Raw genomic sequence first — 24792 nt, forward strand, 5'->3', positions numbered from 1 at the left:
CGGGCAGAGGCAGTTTGCGCCACAGGGGGGCTGCTGCCTGGTGAGACCTGGACGTTCCTTGGGGTTTGTCCGTCCAGGTCCAGGGAAATAGTTGTTAAAACTTAATTTGTGAAGGGGGTCAATCTTATGTTAAGTATTCTCATTGCTAAACAAACACAAACCAGAGTTGCTACGTTGGCCTGTTGCTAACATTTGCAGCCGACTTTCGAGGGAGGACACGGGCCAGTACATGACCACAGGACACCTCTGGGCACCGTGCGGTGGCATCTTATCAAAGGACCCCTGGGCCTCTCCTGTCCTGGGACAGGACAGGACACAGCCACTAAAAAGGGTGCTTAGGATGCACTTCAATGGCATAGGAAATGTTTTTGGTATAATCTTAAGTGAAAAACCGGGACATAAAGTGCTATATGCACATGTATAACTTTAATAAAAAGCAAAAACTACCCGCCATGAGCCCCATGTCATCTGAAAGTCATGGGGAAAAAGAAGGAAACACAGAAATGCTAACCTTAGTTATATCTGGGCGGTGGCACTTTGAGAGATTTTTTAATTTATAGAGCTTTGTATTGTGTGGTATTTTCAAATTTCTGCAGGAAAGACTTTCACGTTGCGAAGTTATTGGAAATGAAGGCATGGGGTGGGTGGTGTTTTTAAGCAAGTCCCACTTCTCCAGAAAACCTTCTCACATGGACATTTAGGATCTCCATGTGCTTTTATGTAGTTTCAGCTTGAGGTAAGGAGCTTGCATCAGGGATGCATTTGGCTACAAATAACCAAAAATCCAACTAGAGGGCATCCCTTTTCCCTGTAGCAGGAAGTCCCCGTCAGGCCACTCAGGGCCGTGTGGCCGCTGCTGCTGTCGGAAGTCACCTCCTGTTATTCACCCTGAAACCATCTCTCTCAAGCACTGTCCCCTGCGTCATTTTCAACATTCTGGGACTCAGAACAGCATATGCACACCCTGCCCTGCCCCAGCCAGGTGACAGGAAAATGGCAGAGAGCCCCAGGTGGGGCTGTCCCTGTGCACCTAGCCCCGCCTTCCAGGCTCCACTTGGGGGCTGGGACCCGCAGCCCAGGGCAGGGCCTGCTGTGGGAGGCTGCTCGTGGGGAAGCGACCTGCCCAGGGATCACTAAAAATGAATGCCTGGATGGATGGAGGCAGGATTAGAACCTGGCTCTCAGCTCTTTTCCTGCCCCGAGAGACAAACTGTGAAGGTGAAACGTCTAACATGGCGTATGAGACCCTGGAAAGCCCGGCCCTGCCAACCTGCGTGGCCTCGCTTCCCACCCTGAACTGCTGCGGCTCACACATACCACGCCGGTTTTACTCTGCGCCTTTGCTTATGCTGTTCTCTCTTCCAGGAATGCCTTTCCTTGCTTTGGTCTAACTGCTCACTTTTTTAGGATAAGCCCCAGCATCACCTCCCTCTGGCCCCCCTGGCCTGCTGGAGGTCTAGGGGCCCCTCTTCTGACACCCCCAGTACTCAGGGCTTACTGAATGTACTGCGCTTAGTTATACTTTTCTGTTCACAGCCCATGAACATCCCGAGGGAGGACGGCATCTGATTCCCTTCAGCATGGAACTGGCCTCAGTGAGGACACATTTGAGCAGGAAGTCACAGGACCTGGCTGTCCCCGGCTCCTACTTCTGAGGAAAGCCATGCCCAAGCCATACCCTGTTTCCCGACCAAAATACAGGCGAGTTGGGCTTAATCAGGTGGCCTCTGAGGACCTCGTGGTCCACAGAGGGGCAGGGCTGGCGTGGGGCGGCCTGAGCTGGCTGCCTAGCTCTGCGAGCACCTTCACTGTGGCACCTGGGGGGGAGAATGGGGGGGGAGCAGAGGAGGTAGGGGCTGCAGCCTGGGCCTCAGCAGGCCAGACCCCACCAGAGGCTGGTCTGGCGTCCCCACAGCAGGGAGGGTGGCCCCAGCAGCCATCAAAGGCCAGCGGGGCCCCCACCCTCAGATGATGACTGGGAGGGGGAGGGGCTCTCCCCGGGGCAGCGAATGCTCTGCCTCTGCCACTGACAAGCTGGGCCATCCGTCAGCCCTGAGCACAATGGGGTCATTAACCCCTGCCCCTGCCCCTTTTTAGCCACTTCCTTTGGAGGGCTACCCCCGCCTCCAGAAGGAGGAGGGAGGGAAGATTTCTATTAAGTCTCCCTCTTCAATGAGGGGCCCAGAAGCCATGTCACAGCTCTGCGGGCCCTTCCAAAGCTCAGGGTCCCGGTTCTCTGGCTCCCATCCTCTGTAGCTGCCTCGGGGCCTGGTGGTGCCTCCCAGCCTCTGCCACCCACAGGAGCACCCCTGGAGCCAGAGCAGTGTGAATGGGAGGGTGAGAGAAGGACCCTGAGAGAGGGACCCTGAGAGAGAGGCATTCAAGGACAGTCCTTTCCATTCACACAGTATATTCAAAGGGACACCATTTGTGAAATTCGATGCAAGAACCCCAAATAAAATATTAATGAAACAGACCCAGCAATGACTAAAAAGGATACAGACATCATGACAAAATTGGGTTTATCCTAGGGGTGTATTTTTACATTTGAAAATCTGGTAATGCCATTTGTCAGGTTAATAAGTTAAGGGAGAAAAGTCATACGATCATCTTGGCACTGGCAATAAATTTCAACATCTATTTATGATAAAAATGTTTGAGCAAGCTTGGAATAGAAAGAAACTTCCTTAAACTGATAAAGATTATCTGCAAAAACCAGTACAAACATAGTTCTTAAAGGGGCAACGGGCATGCTCCTTAAAATCAGGGACAAGAGGAGTTTACTCTCATCCATGCTCTGACATTGTACCTGGGGCCCAAGCTGGGCCAGTAAGACATGAAAAATGACAACAAGGCCTAAGGATTGGAAAAGAAGGAGCGAAACTGGCATGATTTGCAGATGATACGATTGTCTACATAGAAAACCTCAAATCTACAGGCAAATGATTGGAACTATGAAAAATTTAACAGAGTTAGATATAGGATATTCCCATATCAAATCAATATAAAAAACTAATTGCAGCTACATGTCAATGAACATTGAAAATACTATGCGAAAGAAGTCAGACACAAAAGGCCACATACATGCGATTCCATTCATAGGAAATACCTAGAACGGGCAAATCCCTAGAGATGGAAAGTGAATTAACAATTGCCAGGGGCTGTTGGGAGGTGTGATGAGAATGTTTTGGAATTAGTTGTGGTGATGGTTGTACAACCTTGTGAATGTGCTAAAAGCCACTGACTTGTATACACTTTAACATGAAGAATTTTATGGTGTGTAAATTATATCTCAATAAAAATTGCATTTATATGCCCTGGTTGGGTGGCTCAGTTGGTTGGAGTGTCGTCCTGTACACCACAAAGGTTGCAGGTTTGATCCCTGGTCAGGGCAAGTGGGGAGGCAACTGATTAATGTTTCTCTCTCACATTGATGTTTCTCTCTCTCCCCCCTCTAAAAAAAAAACCCAACCCAAACCAAACCAAACAAACAAACAAAACCCCCATATATCCTCAGGTGAAGATTTTTTAAAAATTGCATTTATAAACATCAGAGCAACAAAGTATAATTTTTAAAAATCCTCCTTTACAATAATAACAAAAATTAAATCTAACAAAATAGTTACAGAGAAAAGCATAAACGTTCCTGAGGTACAGACACTCTGGAAAATAGTTTGGCAGTTTCTTAGAAAATGAAACCTCCACTTACCCTATGACCCAGCAACCACACTTCTGGGCACTTAGTACAGAAGAAACAATTCGTATTCACAGGAAACACATGGTTGTGCGTGGCAGCTTGATTTTGCAGTAGTTAAAAACTGGAAACAACCTAGATGCCCTTCAGTGAGTGACTGGTTAAAAAATTAGTGCATCCAGACCACCGAAGACGACTCAGCAATGAAAGGGATCCAACTGCTGGTCCACGCAGCAAGTTGGACGGAGCTCGAGGAGATTATGTGAATGAAAAGGCCTGTCTCCAAAGGTTACATGTTGTGTGGTTTGTCAGTGTTCCCAAAATGACAAAAGTCTAGAGATGGAGCCTGGCCGGCGTGGCTCAGCCCTGAGCATGGACCTATGAAGCAGGAGATGGCGGTTCCATTCCCGGTCAGGGCACAGGCCCGGGCTGCGGGCTCGATCCCCAGCAGGGGGCGCCCAGGAGGCCGCCGATCAAAGACTCTCATCATTGATGTTTCTCTCTCTCTCCCTCTCCCTTCCTCTCTCTGAAATCAATAAAATATATTTTTGAAAAAGAAAAGGAAAAAAGTCTAGAGATGGAGGAGGTTGGTTGGCGGAGGGTTGCGGAGGAGAGAGGGAAAGGAGACGGGTGTTGCCATCAGCACGTAGCACCAGGGGTGTTCGTGGTGGGGGCAGTTCTGTGTCTTGATTGTGGGGAATCCACACGGGTAATGACATTGCATGGAACACACACACACACACACACACACACACGCACGAATAAATGCATGTAAGACTAGTGACGCCTGAACCAGGCCTGCGGATGTGCCAATATCAACTTCCTGCTTTTGGTAAAGCGCTATGGTGACCGGAGATGTCACCACTCAAGGGTCTATTGTTGCAGCTTCCTGTCAACCTATAATTATTTGAAAACAAAAAGACAAGATACATTATTGGAAGACATTAAAGAAGACCCCGAAGACTTGCTTGGAAATAACGGGCCGTGGGACGGGAGGAGGGGCGGCGACAGGCAGGGCTGCGGCTGAACGTGGAGCGCGTGGGGTCACTGGTAAGACTTGGTGTTGGGTTAAAAGGGCCGCATTACCTTCTCCTCTCCAATTTTGCACATACGAAAATTTCCTTAATAAATCGTAAAAGAGGCAATAAATGCAGAGGGACATCTGTTAACGTGCACAGGGAGATTCAATATCATAAGGATGTCAGTTCTCCCCAAATGAATGTTTAGATGCAACTCGGTCCCGATCAACCCCCCACCCCCACAGGCCTTCAGTGGCGCTTGTCAAGAAGATTCTAAAAGCAGTAAGAAAGGGCAAAGCTGAGTTAGCTGAGCTCCCGAGGAAACCAGGGAGGGGCACCGCCCTCCCGAACCTCAGGGCTGGTCACAAGGCTCTAGTCAGCAGGCCCCTGCCGGAGCTGCGGGTCCCCGACGGGCAGCCAGCCGCTGGGGCCAAGCGGAGAGCCTGGCGGATGGGTGCTGAAGGCGGGGGAGGCCGATCAGAGGAAAACGCGGGCGGACACGGTCACTTGTGCATCACATGTCATTTCCCTGGGGCTGGCGAGGCTCCGCTCCACGCCGCGTGGTCAGGGGGTGCCCCATGTCTGCCAGCTCTGGTCCTAGGCTCTCTCCAATGCGGGGGCCCGCCAGCCTTCCCAGCCCCATGTCTGATGCCTAATTTCTGGGGGTACCCCGGCATCTGCATGGGCTCCGCTTGAGTTGGAGAACCCCTGAGGCAGACAAAGAGAAAGCGGGAGGGAATGAGAGCAGAAAAGGGAGAGGAAGGAGAGAGCAGTCGGTCACTCCCCAGCCGGCGTGGGGAACTGCCAGGCGAACAATCAGGCACTGTCCCTGCGCGCCACCCCCAGGCTCCCACCGCTTTCATCACTGACCTAACCCGGGGGGCAGAGCACCAGGCGAGGGGGAGGGGAGGTCAGGGGTCAGCCCATACATGCCAAGCGAGCCAGGAATAGAGCTGCTCTAGGGGTAGTGGGGGGACTCGGGGCCCCACGGAAGCCCGCATCCCACCTCTGGCCAGAGGCGGCCCAGAGGCAGCTGAGAAGAGAGGGGAGAGCTGCCCTGTACTCCAAGGGCAATGGGTCCACGGTTCCATCAAAGCTGGGGTGGCTTCTGGAAGGAGGCCAATGCCTCTGAGCAACACCAGTACCCCCCCCTCGGCCCCTGCTGTCCTACTTGTGGGAGAACCTTTTTTGTCCCTAGGGAATCTGGCCCCACAGACCCAGTGTCTCCAGGGCTGGCTCGCCCAGCCAGGGCTCCCTCCTGCCTCCCCAGTCCAGCTTCCCAGTCACACAACCCCTATCCCTACTCCCCCACCCTGCTTCAGACTCGGGGAGGAGACAATGCCCCCCCTAACCTGCCTGGTGGCTTCAGCCAACACCCGGATCTGCCTGCCTGGCCCTCCTCTGCCAGTCTCCTGGGCTCCCAGTGCCAGGCGGAGTCTTGGGTCCTGACTCTGGAATGGGGGTTGCCCTGACCTCTACTGCCTGGTGTCTGGGCTCCTGCTCTCAGTGACAGTCACTCATTCATTCATAGGAATGCGTTGCCTATCCCTGCACGCCCGGTGCCAAGTAGTATGGCCCCCACAGGACCCTGCCCTCAGGACTTGCAGTTCGAAGGGGAGACAGACAAGAAGCAGATCCCAAACTGTGCTGGGAGCCGGGGGATGATCGGGTGTTGAGACAGAGACCGGCCGAGCTGGGCCAGAGCTGGGTGCCCAGGGAGGGCTTCCCTGAGGAGGCAACATGTGAGTAGAAGGGAGGAAAAGTGAGGGAGGGAGCAGACCTGGGGGAAGGACACTGTGGGCAGAGGGAGCTGCCAGAGGAAAGGCCCGGCGGTGGAAACAACCCAGCATGTTCCAGGAACGGCAAGAGTCCGAGGCCTGGGACAGAATGTGCACAGGGAGGAAGGGTGGGCCGGGTGCTGGAGCAGCAGCCAGGCCCGGGTCTCTGGGTAAGGACCCTGGGTTTATTCTGTGTGTGTCATGGTCTGACTTACATTGAAACCAACATTCCGTCTCTTACAATAGCCATGTTCCCAGTAGGCCAGGGCTCACAGGGTCAAATGACATTTCCACTGAGTCCAACCCACCGGGAGCTCCCACGAGTCCACAATCTCACCCCTTCCCACAGGGCTCCCCTTTAGACCCGGGGCTTCACCTGATGCTCTGAAGTGGGAGGTGTCATCTATGTCCATCACCTGCCTCCCCAGTCACGCCAGGGCCAGAGCTTGTTTTTCCTGTTCTCTGATGTGTCCTCGTGGCCTGGGCCTAGCAGGTGCTCGACACTATTTATGGAATGAATGAATGAATGCATGAATGACCAGCTCTGCCTCTAAGGGCTGTGGTGAGCTTCACAGGAGACAATGAATGGAAGCACCTAGCCTAGGGGCCTGGCACATAGCAAATGCCCAGTAAGTGTTGGCTGCTGGTATTTACTGCCATTATCTGTTTGATTTTAAAACTTATGCTCTAGCTATCTGTGCCAAATTCCACCCACCAACCCCTGGTTTCTTGACCTTTACAGAGGCTGCGAAACCAGGGGTGAGTCAGGCCTTGAGTTGGGGCCACGGCTGCACTGAAGGGCAGGCGGGTCAGCGCAGAACTGCACGCGTATATCCAGCCTCGTCCATCGCCTACAGACTATAAAGACTCCTGGTCTCCAGCGAGCCTTGAGCTGGGCGGGGGTGGCAATGACAGGGGTGGGAAGGTGGGGTGGTGGGGACAGGACCACAACTCTTGCGCAGCTCTGGTGCCCCAGGGGTGTTCCTCCCAATGGCCACTGGGTGGCAGCACGTCCCCAGGAATGTGGGGTTGAGGGGCAAGCTTTTCCCATTGAATCTGAGGTCCAGGAACTGATGGAGGAATCATGGAGGAACCCAGGCCCAGAGAGGGGTTGGGACTTGCTCAGGGTCACACAGCTTTCAGTGGCAGGGCCGGGCCAGGTGAGTGGTCACCTGCCTGCCTGGATAGACTCAGGAGCAGAGCAGGGGAAGAGGGGGAAGAGCAAGCTTGGAGAGTGAGGGTCTGAGGACCAGGCCTGGCTCAGCCTCCCAAAAGTGGGTGGATGTTCTCACCCCAATTTCAATGTCTAGAATCCTACCCATTTTGAAGAAGGTGCTCAAACCTCCCCTCTGAGGCCCTTGTTCACCCCTCTCACCTGTGGCTCTGGTAAAGGTGGCAATTCTCCCCATGCTCCCATTAGGACTTGGATGGTGACCTCATCACCCCTCTCACTGCTCCCACTATCTGTCTTCACCCCCTCCCCTGCCACAGTGATTTCCTGAGGACAGGGACTTGTACCCCCCTCTGCCTGTACTACCTGTGCCCTCTCCCTGTGTCACCCTGCCCCTCTTCATGGCCTGGGTACCACCAGCACCTCCTTCAGAACTCAGCTGAAATGTCACTTCCTCCAGGAAGCCTTCCCGGCCTTTGGCTCCTGCAGATGGTGAGGCCTCTGGGGCAGGGCTTGTTGGTGGACCGAAGGGACCCACCCGAGTGTGCACAGACACTGTGCGTCCTGTGCCTCTGACGCAGTGTCCATCATAGTCCACACTGAAGCTGCCTATGAAGCTTTGTGAAAATGCAGCCTTCAAGATCCCCTTTCCCCTCAGACTCTATCCCATAGGTCTGCGACAGAGCCCAGGACTCTGCGCAGAGGACACTTCCCTGGTGAGTCTGATGCAGGGGCCTGAGCATCTGGAGGCCCTTTAAGTGTGCCATTGGCCCTGCCCTCTGAAGCAGTTGGGTAAAAAGATTATAATCAGGAGTGACAATAAAAACCTCTGACATCTGTGCCAGTGAGTTGCTCACGAAGCACTTTCACACCCACTTCCTTTAACCTTCATCTTCATAACTTGTATCTTGGGAGGGATCACCACCCCCATTTTACAGATACCCAAGGCTCAGGAGCAAAGGGCAATTTGCTCAAATCCCCCAACTACAAACTAGCAGGGCTGGGATCTGGTCTGGGGTCATCCTGGGGTGGCAGAGCTGCAGGCCTGTGCTAAAGCTCCTAGGTTTAGAAATTGCTGTTTGCTGAAAACTGAAATTCCCAAACTTAGGACCTATACTTGGTTTGGTTTCCCAGGGATCTGGTGATCCCTGTGGAGGAAGCTCAGGCTACTGCTACTGTCCAGGTTCAGGCTTCATCATCTTGGTCTCTCTCTGCCCATCCAAGTCGTCTCCTCCAGGACGCAGAGTACGTTCCATTCCATATAAAGCCACAGCTATTTCTATGTACTTCCTCCTCAGCCAGATATTCTGCCAGGTTCTGTGGGTGATACAAAGAGCAAGACCTGCCACCAGGGGCTTCCTGTCCAGTTGAAGAGACAAGAAATGCTTACTTTGGTGATGAAACAAGTTACTTGACTTTATTTCCCCTCAAATAAATTCATGGTCCCAACCTCACCCTCTTAATTGGCTGGAACAGGTTCCATGCTATGTGGGCTGACCCAGGAGGCCCCCTCCACTGACAAATATAAAGAGGGTCATAATATTTTCAGTCTAACAGTTGTTAAAAAGCAATCTAATTTTCTTTTTCTTGTTTGTCACAGTGACACCTGTTGACGGATTCCTAACGTCCTATGGAAGGGATTATAAAGCCAGTACAGAAGAAGAGGGGAGACAGGGTCATGGTGAACTTTAAAATCCTGTGAAAGTGACTGGAACGGCAGAGCAGTGGGTATGTGGGAAGGCCGTTGCTACTGTGGCATTCTGCACATCTGCTGTGACTCAGATTAGCCCCCTAAGGAGGGGTGGGGCTCCCATCAAGCCGCAGATGTTCACATAATCATCTCTCGGGATCTCTCCTGCCGCCTGAGCCCCTGGGGGCAGCTAGGGAAGGAAGCTGGGCAGGCCTGGGCCCACGCGTCCTGGGTGAGGTGGGTGCCAGGGCTGTGGCTCTGGGAGCACCAGCTCCTCCGGGGAACAGTGGCTGGTGGGGAGACGATTGAGACTCCTTGGCTGGGAAACACTAACAGCATTTCCTGCCCCTCAGTGGGACTCCAGGGGAGCTGTTCCTCAGGACTAACAAAGGAGATGGGGTGCGAGGCATCTTTCACCAAATACCACAGAAAGCATCTGCTTCGGTGCTCAGTTTGCATGTGGGGAAAGGCGGCACCTAACGGGAAGGGAACTTGTCCAATTTGTCCATAGCAGACCCACTGAATACAGGTGTGCGGGTGTTAAAAGGGCACCGGGAGCGGCGGCAGTCTCAAAGTCAGGATCTGAATCTTATACCAGATCTTGGATGGCGGCTCTGGACCCAAATCCCCTCCGCTCGCTGGCACCTAGTTTCCTGGTTCGCAAAACCGGGGTTAGGCTGCCTCGCACACTGTCATTGTCGTGGAGGAGTCACCCGCCCTGCGCCGGGGTGCTGAAAACTGAAGGGGTCTGCAGGTCATTGGACTTCGCGGGAAGTCCCCACCCCAGGATGCTTCTGTTGCCACGGCAACCGGCCGGCCGGCGTTGCGCCGGCGTCGCGCTGAGGAAGCTGGGAAGAACCCTGCCCTCACCAAGATGGCGGCGGCCACAGGGCAGGGGGCGGGGCTGAGCGCCGCCGGCCGGCCCTGTCCTCGTCTCTGTTTCCGCTTTCTCCCGCCTCAGTCAATACTGTTCTCACTCCGGGCTCTGCGAGCCCCGGGAGCCGGGGAGGGAAGGGTTGCCCGCCGGGATTGGGGCAAATACCCGAGGGGGAGGCATGACTTCCGCGTCCCGCCGGAAGTGACGCGACAGTCGCGGCGGCCGACAGGTGGAACGGCAGGTGGGTTCAGGTGCCAGCCTGGCCCGGGCCCGACTGTGGACCGACGCTTCCGGTGAGCGACAGAGGCAGGTCCCTAGGGCCTGGAGACCCGTGGGGCGGGCTCTGGGGTGTGAGCGCCCGCCCTGGCCTGGAGACCTCCCCTGTACCTCGTAAGAATCCCCTCCCCACCCCCGGGACCCGCCGCCGTCCCGAGGCGAGGGGAGGCCGGGATCGCCAGGGTTGGGGTTGGCGTCTAGGCACCGGTTCCCTGAGCCCTACGCTCCTTTCTCTCCCAGACCCAGTTCTCTGTTACCCTGCCGAGCTGGCCAGTAAACCGGCCCACCTCAGCCCTCAGAACCATGTTTGCAGACTTGGATTATGAAATCGAAGAGGATAAGCTGTGAGTATTTTGTTCCCCCAAGTCCCGAAAGTGCAGGCGCCCCAGGTCCCCCAGGTCCCCCAGATCCCCTCACTTCCCAGTTCCACCGACCCTTGCTTCTCAGCGATGGGTAAGATCTTGTACTGTAGCAGAATGGCCCCTTCCCTTCCCGGAGCTCAGCTCCTGTAGGGGGCGGCGGGCTCATTAGCAGGTCGTTACAGGTCATTACAGTTAAGGGCCACATGGGCCCTGATGGAGACTGACCTGGCTGCAGGGAGAGCAGAGCGGGTGGAGCAGGGGTGTTAAGGGAAGGCTTCACAGAGGAGATGGCCACTGAGCCAGGTTTGGAAGGATGAGTAGGAATATCATAAACGCACTGCCCGCCCCAATGTAGACAATTAGTGGGACAGGTTTTCAAATATTAAGTTCATCTCCTTATTAGACTCTGTCCTCCCTTAGATCAAGGACTGGTCCAGTGCCTTTTTGTGTCCTCAGCACTTTGCAAGGTGTTCCACGTCAGTAGTTGTTAGCAAATATTTGTTGATTGAATAAATGAGAATATTTACAAGCACAAATAAACATTAATAAGTGCCAATTTATAGTGAAAACTGAGAGGTAATTGAATAGAGCAATTGAGAGATGGGTGATGGATAGTTTAACAGAAGTCTTCCCAGAGGAGGCGACCACCATGTTCCATATGTACCTGAGAAGGTGACAGGTCCAGCTCAAACCTCAGAGGCAGAATGAAGCAAAGGGAAGGGGAACCTATTTTTATGCAGTGCTTGCTGTGGGCTGGGTTGGTGTTAAATGCTTTCTGTGCACTTTCTTACAAGAACTTTGGTAATGTAGCCATTTTATTCATACTAGTTTATGGATGAGGAAACTGAGAGGCAGAGAAGCAGGAAAGTGACCCAGGTCCATAGCTGATTCATGGCAGTGCTGGGAGGTGATCCCGCATCCACATGACTAAGAGCTGTGCACATTCCAGCACAAAAGGCTGTCCCTTTGGCCAGATGTGAAAGAAAAGGCTATGCAGCATTTGGAGCCTCTTGGGTTTTAGAAGGTCTGTCCCCTCCCTGTCCCTTCTAGTCATCTTTCCTCCGGGAGACTCAGCCTCATGTGTTTCTCTTTCTAGCGGAATCCCTACTGTGCCTGGGAAGGTCACCCTGCAGAAGGATGCTCAGAACCTGATTGGGATCAGCATTGGAGGAGGGGCCCAGTACTGTCCCTGCCTCTATATTGTCCAGGTACTGGATGCTTTGGAGGTGGGGGTGGGGTCCTGGAGGGGGCGGGCCACCTCCCTACTTGGGCATGACAAAGGCAGTTTCTCTGCTCTGCAGAGCTGGCTCCTCCCATCCTTGAGGCCTGAGGTGCCTCTCGGGAGGCCCACCTGGTTTTCTTCTGTTTGGTTCTCTTCCTTCTCAGCACTTCCTGCCTTCCCTCTGTCATCAGGGGTTGCTCTTCAGCTCTGTATCTAGCTGCTTTCCAACAGGACCCTGTACTGGGAGGGCAGGGTCCCAGGTTGCTTTTCACCGGTCAGCACCTAGTATAACCTGGCATAGAGAGGACCCTCCGTAAAAATGTAATTAATGAGTCAATAAGATCATCAGTCTTCGGTGCTAGCACAAGTGAAGTGTAGTGGACAGACTAAAAGGCTATGAAATAACTGGCCTGAGTTCAAAAATGCAAGCTTCCCTATTTATTAGCAAGTTAGTTAACCTCCCTGGGCCTCAGTTTCCTCACCTGGGAAGTAGGGATATAAATATGTAAAGATGAGCATCTTTGGGGTATTGTGAAGATTAAATAAAATGGCATAACACAATGCCTGGTATGCAATAAGTACTCACTACATAGTAGCTGCTGCTATTTTTACTTTTTTAAAAAAACATGTTTTTATTGATTTTAGAGAGAGAGGAGAAGGGAGAGGGAAAGAGAGAAACATCGATGTGAGAGAGAAACATTGATCAGGGACTGAATCCGCAGCCTGGGCATGTGCCCTGACCAGGAATCGGATCTGCGACCTTTTGGCGCCCAGGATGATGCTCAACCAACTGAGCCGCACTGGCCAGGGCGTAGCTGCTGCTATTCTTACGGCAGTGGCTCCCTCTGCCAGTGGTAATGAGCAGTCCTTGTAGAGGAAGCTGCCTGGTAATATTCTGTCAGCAGGGACTCAGGAGTGGGGCCAGGCAGTAAGCCTGCCACCTCGGGCATAAACTTGATCAGGATTCCACCCTGTTCTAACCTGTTCTGACAGCTAAGTAGCCGTTGGTGGCAGATGGGAAAGTATAGTCTCTGAGGATCTTGCAAAGGAGTCACTTCTAGGCCTTGAAGATGGAGATTCCTGGGACCTAGTCTTGCCCACTCAGGGTGTTGCCTTCACAAGGGATTTGGCCTCTTCTGGGCCAGGAGGTATTAGGGATGCGCCCCCCGGGCCTGGCCCCCTTGCCATGTGCCTGCTTAGCCTCTTTCTTCCTACACCACTCTGCTTCCTTTCACCCTGTCTTCACAACATAGTTATTTTGTAATTTTTGGCCAAATCAGTGTCAGTCAGCTCGGAGCAGCATTGTTAGAAAAATCTAAAGAAATGACTTTGGAGGAGCAAACGCTCAGGTGGCTGTGTAAGGTTTGGTGTATTTGATATTAGAAAGACAGGTCTCATCAGTTTGAATTTATCTTCTGCCCCCCCGCCCCAAGAATGTAGAGTCTTGCACTTCTGTCTGGTCAGGCACCTGTACCCTGCCCTTCTCTAGCACCACTAGAGGCGGGAGGATAGAAGCCGGGACGGAGCTGGAGACTGGTTGGGGTAAAGGGAATGACTGTCTCCTGCCAGGTCTTCTCAGTTCTCTCCTTTCTCCCTGCCTTCCTTACGTGTCCCCAGGTATTTGACAACACGCCGGCAGCCCTGGATGGCACTGTGGCAGCTGGCGATGAGATCACCGGTGTCAATGGCAGGTCAATCAAAGGGAAGACCAAGGTGGAGGTAGCAAAGATGATTCAGGAAGTAAAGGTAGGGTTGCTGCAGGAGTGGGGCCCCGGCAGGCCTGGAAGGGAGATCGGCCCTGTCACTTCTCCCCTCCTCACAGCATCGGGGTCTGGCTCACATTCCGGCCTCCCTTGGGCTGTTAACTCGTTCAGTTAATACTAACTCTGCTCTAGGGCTTGGACTGGGCCTTGGGAAGAGAGTGAGCACCAAGAGCTGAAGGTCCCTGTCCTCGGGCTCCCAGGGGAGCTGTGAGACTCAGAACCAAGCTTCAGGGTGAGCCAGCGTGTCCCCACTCAGGGCTGGAGCTGAAGCTAGAAGTCCAGGGTGAACTTACCTGGGCCACACACCCAGTAGGTGTCAGCAGAGCCATGGTGGGCCCAGGAGGGGCAGAGGGAAAGAGGAGTCTCCCTTGTTCTTCCTATAGGAGCTTTCATTCCAGTGGGTCCTCCTGGGCTCACAGACCCCAGGGGCCCTTCTTGGCTCTGGGGCAACTCACTGTCCAGCTGCTGGTCTTCTGTTCCTCAGACCACAGTCCTGCTGCTTATCCCGCTCCACCTCCATCCTCCCGCCCCTCCCGCCAGCTGCTCCCGGCCAGCGCCCCTCTCGAAGCAAGGGTGCAGCCCTTTTGCCACTGCCCAGAGATTTGCAGCTGGTGACTCTTGGGAAACCAACAGAGTGAAGGCATTGCAAAGCCATGGGATGGTTTCAAAGTCTTGAGAGTCAAGTGTTCCACCTGTAAATTGAACTCCCTCGGCCCCTCCATCCCGACCTCTCCTCACCCCTCTCCATCATCCATGTCTTAAGGACCTGGTACCAGGGTCCCTTCCAGTCCCTCTTTCTTGCCTTAGTCCAGGGCCAGCTCCTTTCCCCCTTTATTCTGTTCTCTCCCACCACTCTCATTTCTCCTGCCTTTAGGACAAGAGTCCCATCCTGTCCTTTCTCTTACTCCAGCCCTTTTAGCCAAGGGACAGATGGGGGCTGGGGCTGGGGCTGGGACTCAAGGCTCTGTTGTACAAAAGGAAGTGACGAGGCTCACTCAGAGCCCAGGCGGCTTTGCCTGGTCTGGATTTTACTGGCCTGGGCATTACCTGTTGGGCTAAGGAGCTCATCATGAAAAGTGGTGAGCAGTGTTTCATTCTGGTTCAGAACGGAGGTGTTGTGTGCCCTTCTGGGTCCTTCCCTTACCCCCTCACCATTGCTCCTCACCAGGACCCTCCTTGTCCTGCCCCTCAAGCCAGCCCCTTGCATTTCCCGTGGGGACAGGAGCTCGTGTGTGTGCGTGGCCTTGACATTAGCACAGGGATCTCCCAGCTCTTATGTGGGTGCCCATAAGGATGAAGGAGTTTGCTTGTGGTCACTCTGCTGGAACAGCACCCAGTGCTGACCCCCTCTGCAGTGCTTCTTCCCTTACCTCAGCGGCCATCTGTGGTGGCCCCTGCACACTGGGCTGCACTCTGAGGGAGCCTGTCGCACCCACCTTTGATTCTGACCACAGTGGGTCAGTGTGGTTTCCCTTTACTCAATTTTGAAATCCCGTGTTGTATTTCGAATGGATTCCATCCCAAGTTGAAGGATCTTAGGGATTGCGAGGACGAGAGTGACTGTGGTGGCCTCATGTGGTCAGGGAAGGCTTCTTGGGAGAAGTTGGCACCTCTCTTCCAGTCACTAGAACTGGACTGTGTAACTCCCTCATTTATGTCAGCCTCCCCCGCTGGCCTGGGCCCTGGGGCTATGGCCCCTGCACCCTGGCATAGCAGCACCAGGCACGGAGAGAGTGCTCTGACACTTTGGTTGAGTGAATGGGGGGACCAAGAGGGTGGGGAGGATTTGGAGCACAGGAGAAGAAATTCTATGCAGGAGAAATGACATAGCAAAGTTTGGAGTGTGGCGTCAGGGAGGACATGGCACCTGATGTGGCTGGAGCACAGGACATCAGAGACTCTCAGGCTGTGAGCTCTGTGACATCAGGGACCATGCCTGTCCCGTCCCTGCTGATTCTCCAGGGCCTCGCACAGAGAGGGAGGGACCTGGGAGTAGACTAGTCACAGAGCAGGGTCTGTCACAGCCCCGGGCCTGGCAGGGCTGAATTCAAGATTCTCTCATGACCACAGATTGCGGGCACACAGGCCTCCCTGGAGAAGGGGCTTGCAACCCAGGAGACTCCTTCTCAACTCTGCCTGTCTTGCTCTTCCAGGGGGAGGTGACCATCCACTACAACAAGCTGCAGGCGGACCCCAAGCAGGGCATGTCCCTGGACATCGGTAAGCTGGGCCAGGGCAGTGCCGTCCAGCGACCCCATAGGCCCCTAGCCCCTGGTCTTCGTCTTAATGACAATGTGCCAATAGTTACGTGGTCATGCTCGCTAAGTCTCCTGACCAAGCCAATCCACAGGGCTGAGGAGGCCACTTCCTCTGGGACCTTTATAGGCCAACCCCCCAGCTTACCACAGCCCAGGTACTCACCCCACCCCAGGCCTGGTACCTCAGGCCCACCTGCACCCCACTTAACCTGAGCCTCTTCTCCCACCCAGCTTCTCCCAGAAAGGCTCAGGTCTGAACCAAGTCTCAGACTGGCTCCTCTGCCTAGCATGCCCCAGGGCAAGGTGCCTTCTGCTGTAGGGGCTGGGCCTGTAGAAACTTCAAGACTCAAGAGCGAGACAGAGTAGAGGTCCTCTGGGCCAGCCACTCCATTACAGACAGACCTAAGACCCCTCGAGGGCTCTGTGTCCCCTGGGTGAATGCACAGCCAGGTCTCTAGGCTCCAGTCCGGTGTCTTTTCCTGTACCCCAGGGCCAGAGCTACCTCCTGGGTTTTAAGGAAAGGCTGAGGATATTGAGTCTTTCCTGGATTCTTCTGTTAAAATCCTTTGCTCCCACCCTGGTCACCTCCCAAGGACAGTGTGCAACCATGTGTACAATAACAGTCTGGCGTCCAAAGTCTGCTGTCACTGATGATGCCTCTGCTCCCCTTGGGATACCTCAGGCCTGGATGTGGGAGAGGAGGGCAGAGGCATTCCCTGGTTTACCTGCCATTGGTGTCAAGCCTGTGGCATCGGGGCTCAGTGATGGCCAGCAGCCGCTTGGAGTGCCAGGTCCGTGGCAAAGCACTTGACATAGTTACCTCCTCCAGGCTCCCCTGGCTCCCTGAAGTAGAGAGTAAATAGGGCAGGGCCTAGTACCCCCCACTGGGGCCCTCCCCACTTCATAATCACCCCACACCAGACCCCCACTTTAGCCCCTTTGCCCCAGTGAGTCATGATGAGATGAGGCGGGGGCTTGGAGTCCCTGCCGCAGACTCCACCTCACTGAGCCCTTCTCTTACCTGGTCCAGTGTTGAAGAAGGTAAAGCATCGGCTGGTGGAGAATATGAGTTCAGGCACTGCAGATGCCCTGGGCCTGAGCCGGGCCATCCTGTGCAATGGTGAGTCCCTTCCTCCCACCCAGCCCTAGCCCGGGTCTCAGGCCCAGGCTTCAGGGGGAGGGGCATCGTGGCTGCCTACCGAGCCACTGTGGGTCCCTCTGGCCTGGCCCTGGCCTCTACCCATGGGGCTGATAGTCACCGTCTCTGTATCCCCGGAGGCCTCTCCAGCTCCCAAAGAGCATCCACAGTGGTCAGCTGAGCCATCTTACAGCCAGTGTCCCCCATCTCCAGGCAGGGATTCACAGGCATGGGTCACAGACGAGGAGACAGACCTCGTGGGGAGGTTCCTCCTTCCAGTTCCTCAAGCTTGTGCCTTTGCCACTGCCTCAGCTGCTGTCACATAACCAGGCCTCAGCCGCTGCCCAGTGCCACCATGTGCCTCAACTCACCCACATGCTCCTGCACTGCCCATCTCCGCCCTGCCTTTCTCCAGGAGGTGGCGCTGCTGCCCTTTTCTTAGCTGGTCCTGCCTAGGGCTGGAGGTGGCTGCTGGGGGGAGAGGGCCACATGCGTGCACATTCACACCCACACGCACGTGTGCACACATGCTCTCCGCCAGGGTGGCCGGCGAAGCATTTGGACCTGCTCCTACCGTCCTCAGCCTGAGTTTATAAACAGCAGCAGCTCTGCTGTACGTGGGTAGATATAAATACCTATATAAATTGTGGCCTCAGCTGGGCACGCTGGGCTTCATTGGCTGGGATGTGGGGGTGGGGTCTGAGCCTGTTCCAAATGGTGTTCAGAAGTAGAGGCTGCTATTTTCGGCCTCTCGGTGTCTATAAATCGCTGTTACTGTAGTTACCATGCGTTGAGATGAAATTAGAACTGGTTGTTGTGTTTTTCCCCCCAAACCTTGCAATTTCCCCAGCCTTAAATAGGGTTTCTAAAACTGAAGCTGTCACGATGTCCCATGACCCAGCCAAAAACAACAGCACGCGCTTACGTGGCTTCTTCCCTGCCAGGCTGGCCAGGTGCCAAGGCACTGGAGAGCTGGGGCCTGGAGGCTAGTGGGTGGCCAAAGCCTCATGAAGACCTCCAAGGTGCCCCCTCCTTCCCCCTGAACCCAGCTGTCCTCCCTTTACAGCCCATTAACGCAGCAACCTTCCTTGTCCAGAGACAGGCCCAGACTCGGCCTCTGCTACTGCTCTCCTCTCTCCACCCAAGTCAACGCAGGAGACTGGGGGCAGAGCACACCCCAGCTCGGACAGCCCCCAGTTGTGTGCCTTTGGTCAAGTTGCCTTACCTTTCCATCCTATTTGTTTGCTTTTTATAAAATGAGGGAAGTATTATTTTTAAAAAAGAGGAAAGTAGGCCCTGCCCCAAAGGCTCACCTGGAAGGAGGTGTGGAGGGAAGTGTGAAAGGATCCCTGAGTGGTCCTGGCTCACAGTAGAATCACTCAGGAAGGCCAGCCCTGCCTTGGGGGCGGCTGGGCAAAGAAGCCACCGCTGGGCCCCAGGCCTGCAGTTGCTGCTGGCTCCCAGTGGGGAGGTGGGTGCGCACCTCACCCCCATCGGAGTGGAGGGGGTGGCCCTCACTGCTGCAGGAAGCCCCACTTGGCACCACTGCTCACTACCCTGCCCTAGCTTGTCTGGTAGCTCCCTGCCCAACCCACTAATCTGCAGGGCCTGCCTCAGCCCTGGCAGTCCACTTGCCCCCATTTTCAGGCCCTGAGGTGAGGCAGCTGCCCCCACCACCTTATAGCCCTGTCACTGCCCTCATCGCCTGGCTACTGCCTGGCTCTCCTGCTGGGTTGTAAGCCTTGAGGGCATGACTTGGATCTTAATCACCAGGTCATCCCCAGGCCTGATGTAGTGTCTGCACATAGTAGGTGCTCAGCAAGCACCTGTTAAGCAAGTGAAGAGAAGCACCAGGGCCCTGTCTAATGCGAGCTCTTCCCCAAAACCCTTCCGGGATTTATCCCTCTGTGCTGGGAGCCACATGGAGCCCAGTTACACTGATTGTCAGTCTGCCTGTCTTTTCCCTCTCCCTTGTCCCTGAGTGCCTTCCCTCTTGGCTGTGGGCAGGGCTGCCAGAGCGGCCCTGGGGAGCCATCCGCAGGTTCGGCCTTGGGGAGGGTCTGACTGTTTTTCACACGTGACTTTTGGAAATTCCTGTATTATCATCACCCATCTGCCCCTTCGATGTGCCCCAGCCTTCTGGGGTGGGAGCTTGTCTTAGGAGTGTTTGGGGGGCCAGCCCTGCCTCTCATCTGGGCATCCTGAGGTGTTTTGTAAACAGCTGACCCTGAGGTGCCAAATCCTCCATGGACCCCGTTCTGTGCCGATCTTGCTTGTCCTCTGGGGTCCGCCTCTGCCCCCTCAAGCCTGGCTCAGGTGCCCTTCTCTCACCCTTGGCTAGCTGAGACCCACTGACCTCCCCCTCTCATCCCCACAGATGGGCTTGTCAAGAGACTTGAGGAGCTGGAGCGGACTGCTGAGCTCTATAAAGGTGGGCCGCACTCCTCCGCCTGGTAGTCCTTGGTGGGCCGGCACTGGCTCTGCCTGGGGGGACCATTAGAGGCCTGCTCTAAAGGTGGTGGCAGTAGGGCCGGAGTGCCAGCCTATAAAATTCTAGGACCCTGGCCATTAAGAATTCTTTTAAAGAAGTCATAAGACATACTTTTTCTGATTGTAAAAGTAATACATACCCATAAAAATGCAAATAAGAGCATGTGTAAATGTAGTGAAGGTCCCCAGGACAGCACGTGCTCCAGAAATAAACCCACAGGAGGCCTGTCCACTTCCTGCCCCTGCGGAGTTCTGCACGGGGGCTCCTCAGGGTGGGACTGGGGCTGGGCCCAGTGGGCCTGTGGGAAGTCAGTGAACTCGGGAACAGTGCAGGCCTCACTTGGGGTGGAGGGGTGGAGGCCGTGTCCTGGGCCAGTGTGGTCTCTGCCACATGCCTCTTCCCCCTCGTGTGGTTTCTCCTACAGGGATGACAGAGCACACCAAGAACCTCCTACGGGCCTTTTATGAGCTGTCGCAGACACACCGGGGTAAGGGCGCCCCCAGACTTTCTGCGTGACCCCAGGCAAACCCCTGCCCCTCTCTTCGCTCCCTCATATAGCGAGGGTGTGGCTGAGCTGCTCCCGGGGTCCTCATACCAGTGCTCACGCAGACACTACAACATCTGGCCTGAGCCAGCTTTGGGCTGTGCATGTCTAGGTGTGAAAAGGTAGCAACACAGGGCCAGCAGGGAGCATCTTGACCAGTGGTCTTCTGTGGGCACAGTCACTCGTCCCAGCCCATCCCGTTTATCTGCACTGCGGCTTAGTGTATGAGGCCCTACCTCATTTGTGGTCTCATATCCTCCAGGTCCTTCAGCTGGACAGGGCAGCTACAGTTAACCCCATTTTGCAGTTGGGAAAGTGAAGCCTAGGCAGAGGAAATGGTCACACAGCTCCTAAGGTGCAGAGCTGGCCTTAGGACCCAGGTGTCCAACTCCCAGACTGGTGCTCTGCCCCTAGACACCACCACTGCCTCCAGGCCCGGCTCAGCCTTCTCCCATGGTCTGGTCACTTGGGGGAATGAGAGCAAGCTCCCTTAGGGTGTAGACCAAGCTTCCTTGGCAGTGTAGACCAGCTCCCTTGGGGGTGTAGACACATCTCTCTTGGGTTGTAGACCCTGTGCAGACTTTGGCCTCCAGCCTGCCATGCCCCCTGCCTGCTTCTCCCCCACAAATCCCTGGCTTCTCCATTAAGGGCCAGGTAAGGGCAGCCTTCAGGGCAAACTTGTCATGCAGCCTTTGGGGACGTGTTCTCCGTGATTGGAGTGCGGGAGCCCCAGCCAGCTGCGAGCGAGGCTTTTGTGAAGTTTGCTGACGCCCACCGCAGCATTGAGAAGTTTGGCATCCGGCTGCTGAAAACCATCAAGCCGGTAGGTCACGCGGAGCGCCTGTGTGTCAGCGTGTGAGGGTAGAGAGGGGACAGTGTGTCATGCAGAGAGGTCCTGTGCTGGAGTCAGAACACCTTGGCCTCGGCGTTGACCTCCAGGTGGTTTGCCGCCCTTTCTCCCCCTGAGCCTCAGATTGCCCTGGGCCTGGCCTCTCTTCTCATCTTTGAAATGGACAAGACCATCGGGGAGCGCCCATTGGCTCTGACATTCTGAGTCCACTAGAAAACAGACTCATCGGTGCCATTCTCTGCCACCCTGGTCTTACCCTTGCCTGTGGGGCCCTAAGCACCTGCCCACTCTCCCTTCCAGATGCTGACGGATCTGAACACGTACCTCAACAAAGCCATCCCAGACACCCGCCTCACCATCAAGAAGTACCTGGACGTGAAGTTCGAGTACCTAGTGAGTAGTCTGCAGCCTCTGGGAAGGGGTGGGGCTGGCCTGCTGGGTGGGAGCCTACCTGGTAGGCTCTGCTTCTATCTGCCACATGGAAGCAGAGCAGGGCTGGGACCTGTCACATCTGATCGAGGATGTGGAACCAGGGCCCAGGGAGGTGCTGGGGGATTGGGCAGCAGCTTAGGCCCTGCCCTAACTGTTCAGAGCCTTAGGGAGGCTGGGAGCCTGGGTTGGGCAGAGTGCTCACTCTGGAGCTCTGACCCCTTGGGATTTTTTGGTCACTTTCAATAATGCTTTAGACTAGGTTAGTGGTTATAAAGTGGGTACCCAAGGATGTTAATGAGTTTTATGTTTAAATAATTCTGTGGTCCAGAGGAGTCGAAGGAAAATGCTGCATTAAGTGAGCCAGGGTTCCTCTCTGTAGGAGTCTCTGATAGGCCCATTTGTGGTGTGAGCCTGTCAGGTCTCCCCCAGCTCCTTAACCATGGAACCCTTTTCCCCAGAGCATCCTTTGGGACTTGAGTTTGGTAAATGATGGGCTGCTCAGGCCCTTCCCACCCCCCCAGATGAGTGTCCTCCCCTGTCTGCTGCTACCAGGGGCTACCTCAAGCAAGGGCCAGCCTGCTTGAGGGTCTCCACCCTTGTGCTGCCAGCTTCCCTGGTGTGTCAGACTCCAGTCAGGAGTCTGCGGGGCCCAGGACTGGCACAGCTGTTCCACTGGGTGGTCTAGGGGCAGTGTGGCGTGTGGGGAGCTGGGAGCAGGGTGGGCATCCGGGAGGTGCAGCCTCTCTGACAGCCTGGCCTCTCCTGTCCTAAACAGTCGTATTGCCTGAAGGTGAAGGAGATGGACGATGAAGAATACAGCTGCATTGTGAGTGTCATGGGTGAGGGGGACAGCCCTGGGGTCGGAAAGGCTGAGGGTGTACACCTCCTCCTGCCTGCCTCACAGAGCCCCAGAAGGTCCTGCTGGGGCCCCAGGAGGGTCAGGCCAACCCAGGAGAGGCCTGGGGGCTTGGCCGGGCTCTTGTTCCTGGAGATTTGGGGCCATCTATCCCACCCCTGGCCTGCTGGCCAGCTTGCTGTGGAACTGCCCCATGCCCACTTCTGGAAAAGCTGCCCCCCTGACTTTGTGAGGCTCCTGCAGGGAAAAATGGACTTTCCTCACTCCTGAGAGGACTTTATTTTTTTAATTTATAATATTTTTAATACCAGGACTCATTTGTGATATAAATGTTCACTTAATGTGGCAAGGGTTTGGTTTGTTTTTTCACAAAACTATAAGTGCTTCTCACAATCCCTGGCATCTCAGAAGTAAGGAACCCTGGTAGCTTTGAAAAGTGCCATGTGGTGCAGGGGGGAGCCTCCCTGACCCCTGACCCATCTGTCCCAGAGCAGACCCCCACCCCACCCAGAGTCCCTGATGTGCTTCTCCCTGCCTCAGGCCCTAGGGGAGCCCTTGTACCGAGTGAGCACAGGCAACTACGAGTACCGCCTGATATTGCGCTGCCGCCAGGAGGCCCGTGCCCGCTTCTCCCAGATGCGCAAGGACGTGCTGGAGAAGATGGAGCTGCTGGATCAGAAGCATGGTGAGGGGCCCGAGGGTCACGCCCTACCTCAGTCAGTCCATGTGCCATCTTCAGTATGGGGGGCCGGATACCATCTCCCCATTTCAGAGCTGGGAGAACTGAGGCCCAGAGGGAAAAGTGCTTACCTGAGGTCCCAGGACTATCTCATGCCATGCAGTGCTTTGAGTCAGACCCAAGGCAGAGAACCCTGGCGGGACCGGACTCCCTGGGGTGCAGTCCACAACCCATCCACCCTGGCAGGGCTCCTGTTCCCTCAGCTGGGAGCTGGAGACCTGGGTTCGGTGTAGGACTGGGCAGCCTCTGCTTGGCCCCCTCCCAGGGCTCAAGGGCCCCGGGAGGTGCGCGATGGGAAGCCCTGCACAGGGAGGCGGGCCAGGCGGCTGGAAGGGGCCCCTCCGCAAGGCTGGAAGCCGCGGCCACGGTCCCTCTCCGCCCACCCGCCCCAGTCCAGGACATCGTGTTCCAGCTGCAGCGCTTCGTGTCCACCATGTCCAAGTACTACAACGACTGCTACGCGGTGCTGCGAGACGCCGACGTCTTCCCCATCGAGGTGGACCTGGCACACACCACGCTGGCCTACGGCCCCGGCCAGGACGAGTTCACGGACGGCGAGGACGACGACGGCGACGGGGATGAGGAGGACGCGGCGCCCAGGGACGCGCGAGGGGCCGCTGGGCCCCCCGACAAGGGCGGAAGCTGGTGTGACTCCTGAGCGCCCCGCCGTGGGGCGCGGATCTGGGGGGCAGGGTGACTGGAAGGACGGCGGCTCGGGAGCGGGGCGGGGCGCCCGCAGTGGAGCGGGCGCGTGAAGCCCGTGGCTCGGGCGCCCGCCTCCCTGCTCCTCCGCCCTAGCTCAGGAGCCTGCTCCCCGGGAAAGGCGTGGCCTCGGACGCTCTGGCCCCTCCCCCTTCCTCCCCCGCCTCCCAGCCAGGAGAGCTGGGTCTCTGGACCTGCCCTAGGAGGGAGGGGGCAGAAAGGAGGAGGGGCTGGCTGCGGCAGAAGTCCAGGACCCATTCCTCGTGGGCACCTCCGCTGAGTGGGGCCGGGCGGCAGCCAGGCTGGGGCAGTGCCTCTCGTACACCCGCGCCTCGCCCAGGCTGCCCACCCCGTTCACGCACCTCGGCGGCCTTTATTTATTTTACCCCCTGGCTCAGCACTTCCCGGGGAAGGGCTGGCGCTGGGCCTGTGTCGAATAAACGGACCAGATGGAGCCGGGCTCTGAGTGGCCTCGGACCTGCCTCCTTTCTGCCTCCCTGACCTCGGGTGGGCGGGCGACACGGTCTTGCGGGCCTCTAAACACGCATCAGTGCCTCATCCCCTCAGCCGCTCTGCCGCTAGCGCTGCTGTCCCCGCTCACGGGGGGACGCTGAGGCTCGGGGAAGCCTTTTGCTCAAGATCACGCTGTGTTCAGAGACTGGGATTAGAACACGGATCTCTCGGGTCCGAAGGACGACTTCCCCTGCCTCCCAGGCCTTCTGCTTTGGGAGGCCTTTACATCTGCCTTCATCTCGGTCCTTCCGGGCTTCCGGTCATGAACTAAACCTTTATTTGGGGACGGGCAGGACGGACCCTGGGCCAGGAGGACCTGAGACCCCTAAGCAGAAGAGTGTTAAGGGTCACTGCAGCTGCACCCTTCTGGTGGCGCTGAGGGAGGAGCCTAGGGGAGAATGCCACCTAGTACCCTGT

The 24792-nt window shown here is 55.8% G+C and overlaps 1 protein-coding gene across 3 annotated transcripts; it reads left to right on the forward strand.

Moving 5' to 3' along the window:
* Nucleotides 1–10284: 10284 nt before the first annotated feature.
* Nucleotides 10285–24344, forward strand: PICK1 (protein interacting with PRKCA 1). Of its 3 annotated transcripts, none has more exons than XM_081127197.1 (13): nt 10285–10522; nt 10746–10849; nt 11964–12075; nt 13707–13835; nt 16006–16072; nt 17141–17230; nt 19626–19679; nt 20164–20226; nt 20973–21106; nt 21434–21526; nt 22341–22391; nt 22962–23106; nt 23553–24344. In XM_081127197.1, exons 2-13 carry the CDS (start codon nt 10809–10811, stop codon nt 23816–23818), a joined length of 1245 nt encoding a protein of 414 aa, XP_080983323.1. In that variant the 5' UTR covers nt 10285–10522; nt 10746–10808; the 3' UTR covers nt 23819–24344. The 3 variants fall into 3 exon arrangements, with proteins under 3 accessions (XP_080983323.1, XP_080983325.1, XP_080983324.1); XM_081127199.1 differs by having other exon boundaries at nt 10285–10470; XM_081127198.1 differs by having other exon boundaries at nt 10457–10619.
* Nucleotides 24345–24792: the final 448 nt, after the last annotated feature.

This window comes from Miniopterus schreibersii (assembly GCF_964146895.1).
Source record: "Miniopterus schreibersii genome assembly, chromosome: 2".
In the NCBI taxonomy this organism is placed as follows: Eukaryota; Metazoa; Chordata; class Mammalia; order Chiroptera; family Miniopteridae; genus Miniopterus; species Miniopterus schreibersii.

Excerpts from the sequence above, each read along its gene's own strand:
- PICK1 (XM_081127197.1), top strand. The coding sequence starts at position 10,809 with ATGTTTGCAGACTTGGATTATGAAATCGAAGAGGATAAGCT. Across the intron at positions 12,076-13,706 it reads CCTGCCTCTATATTGTCCAG|GTATTTGACAACACGCCGGC; the intron begins GTACTGGATGCT and ends ACGTGTCCCCAG. Across the intron at positions 21,107-21,433 it reads TGCTGAAAACCATCAAGCCG|ATGCTGACGGATCTGAACAC; the intron begins GTAGGTCACGCG and ends TCTCCCTTCCAG.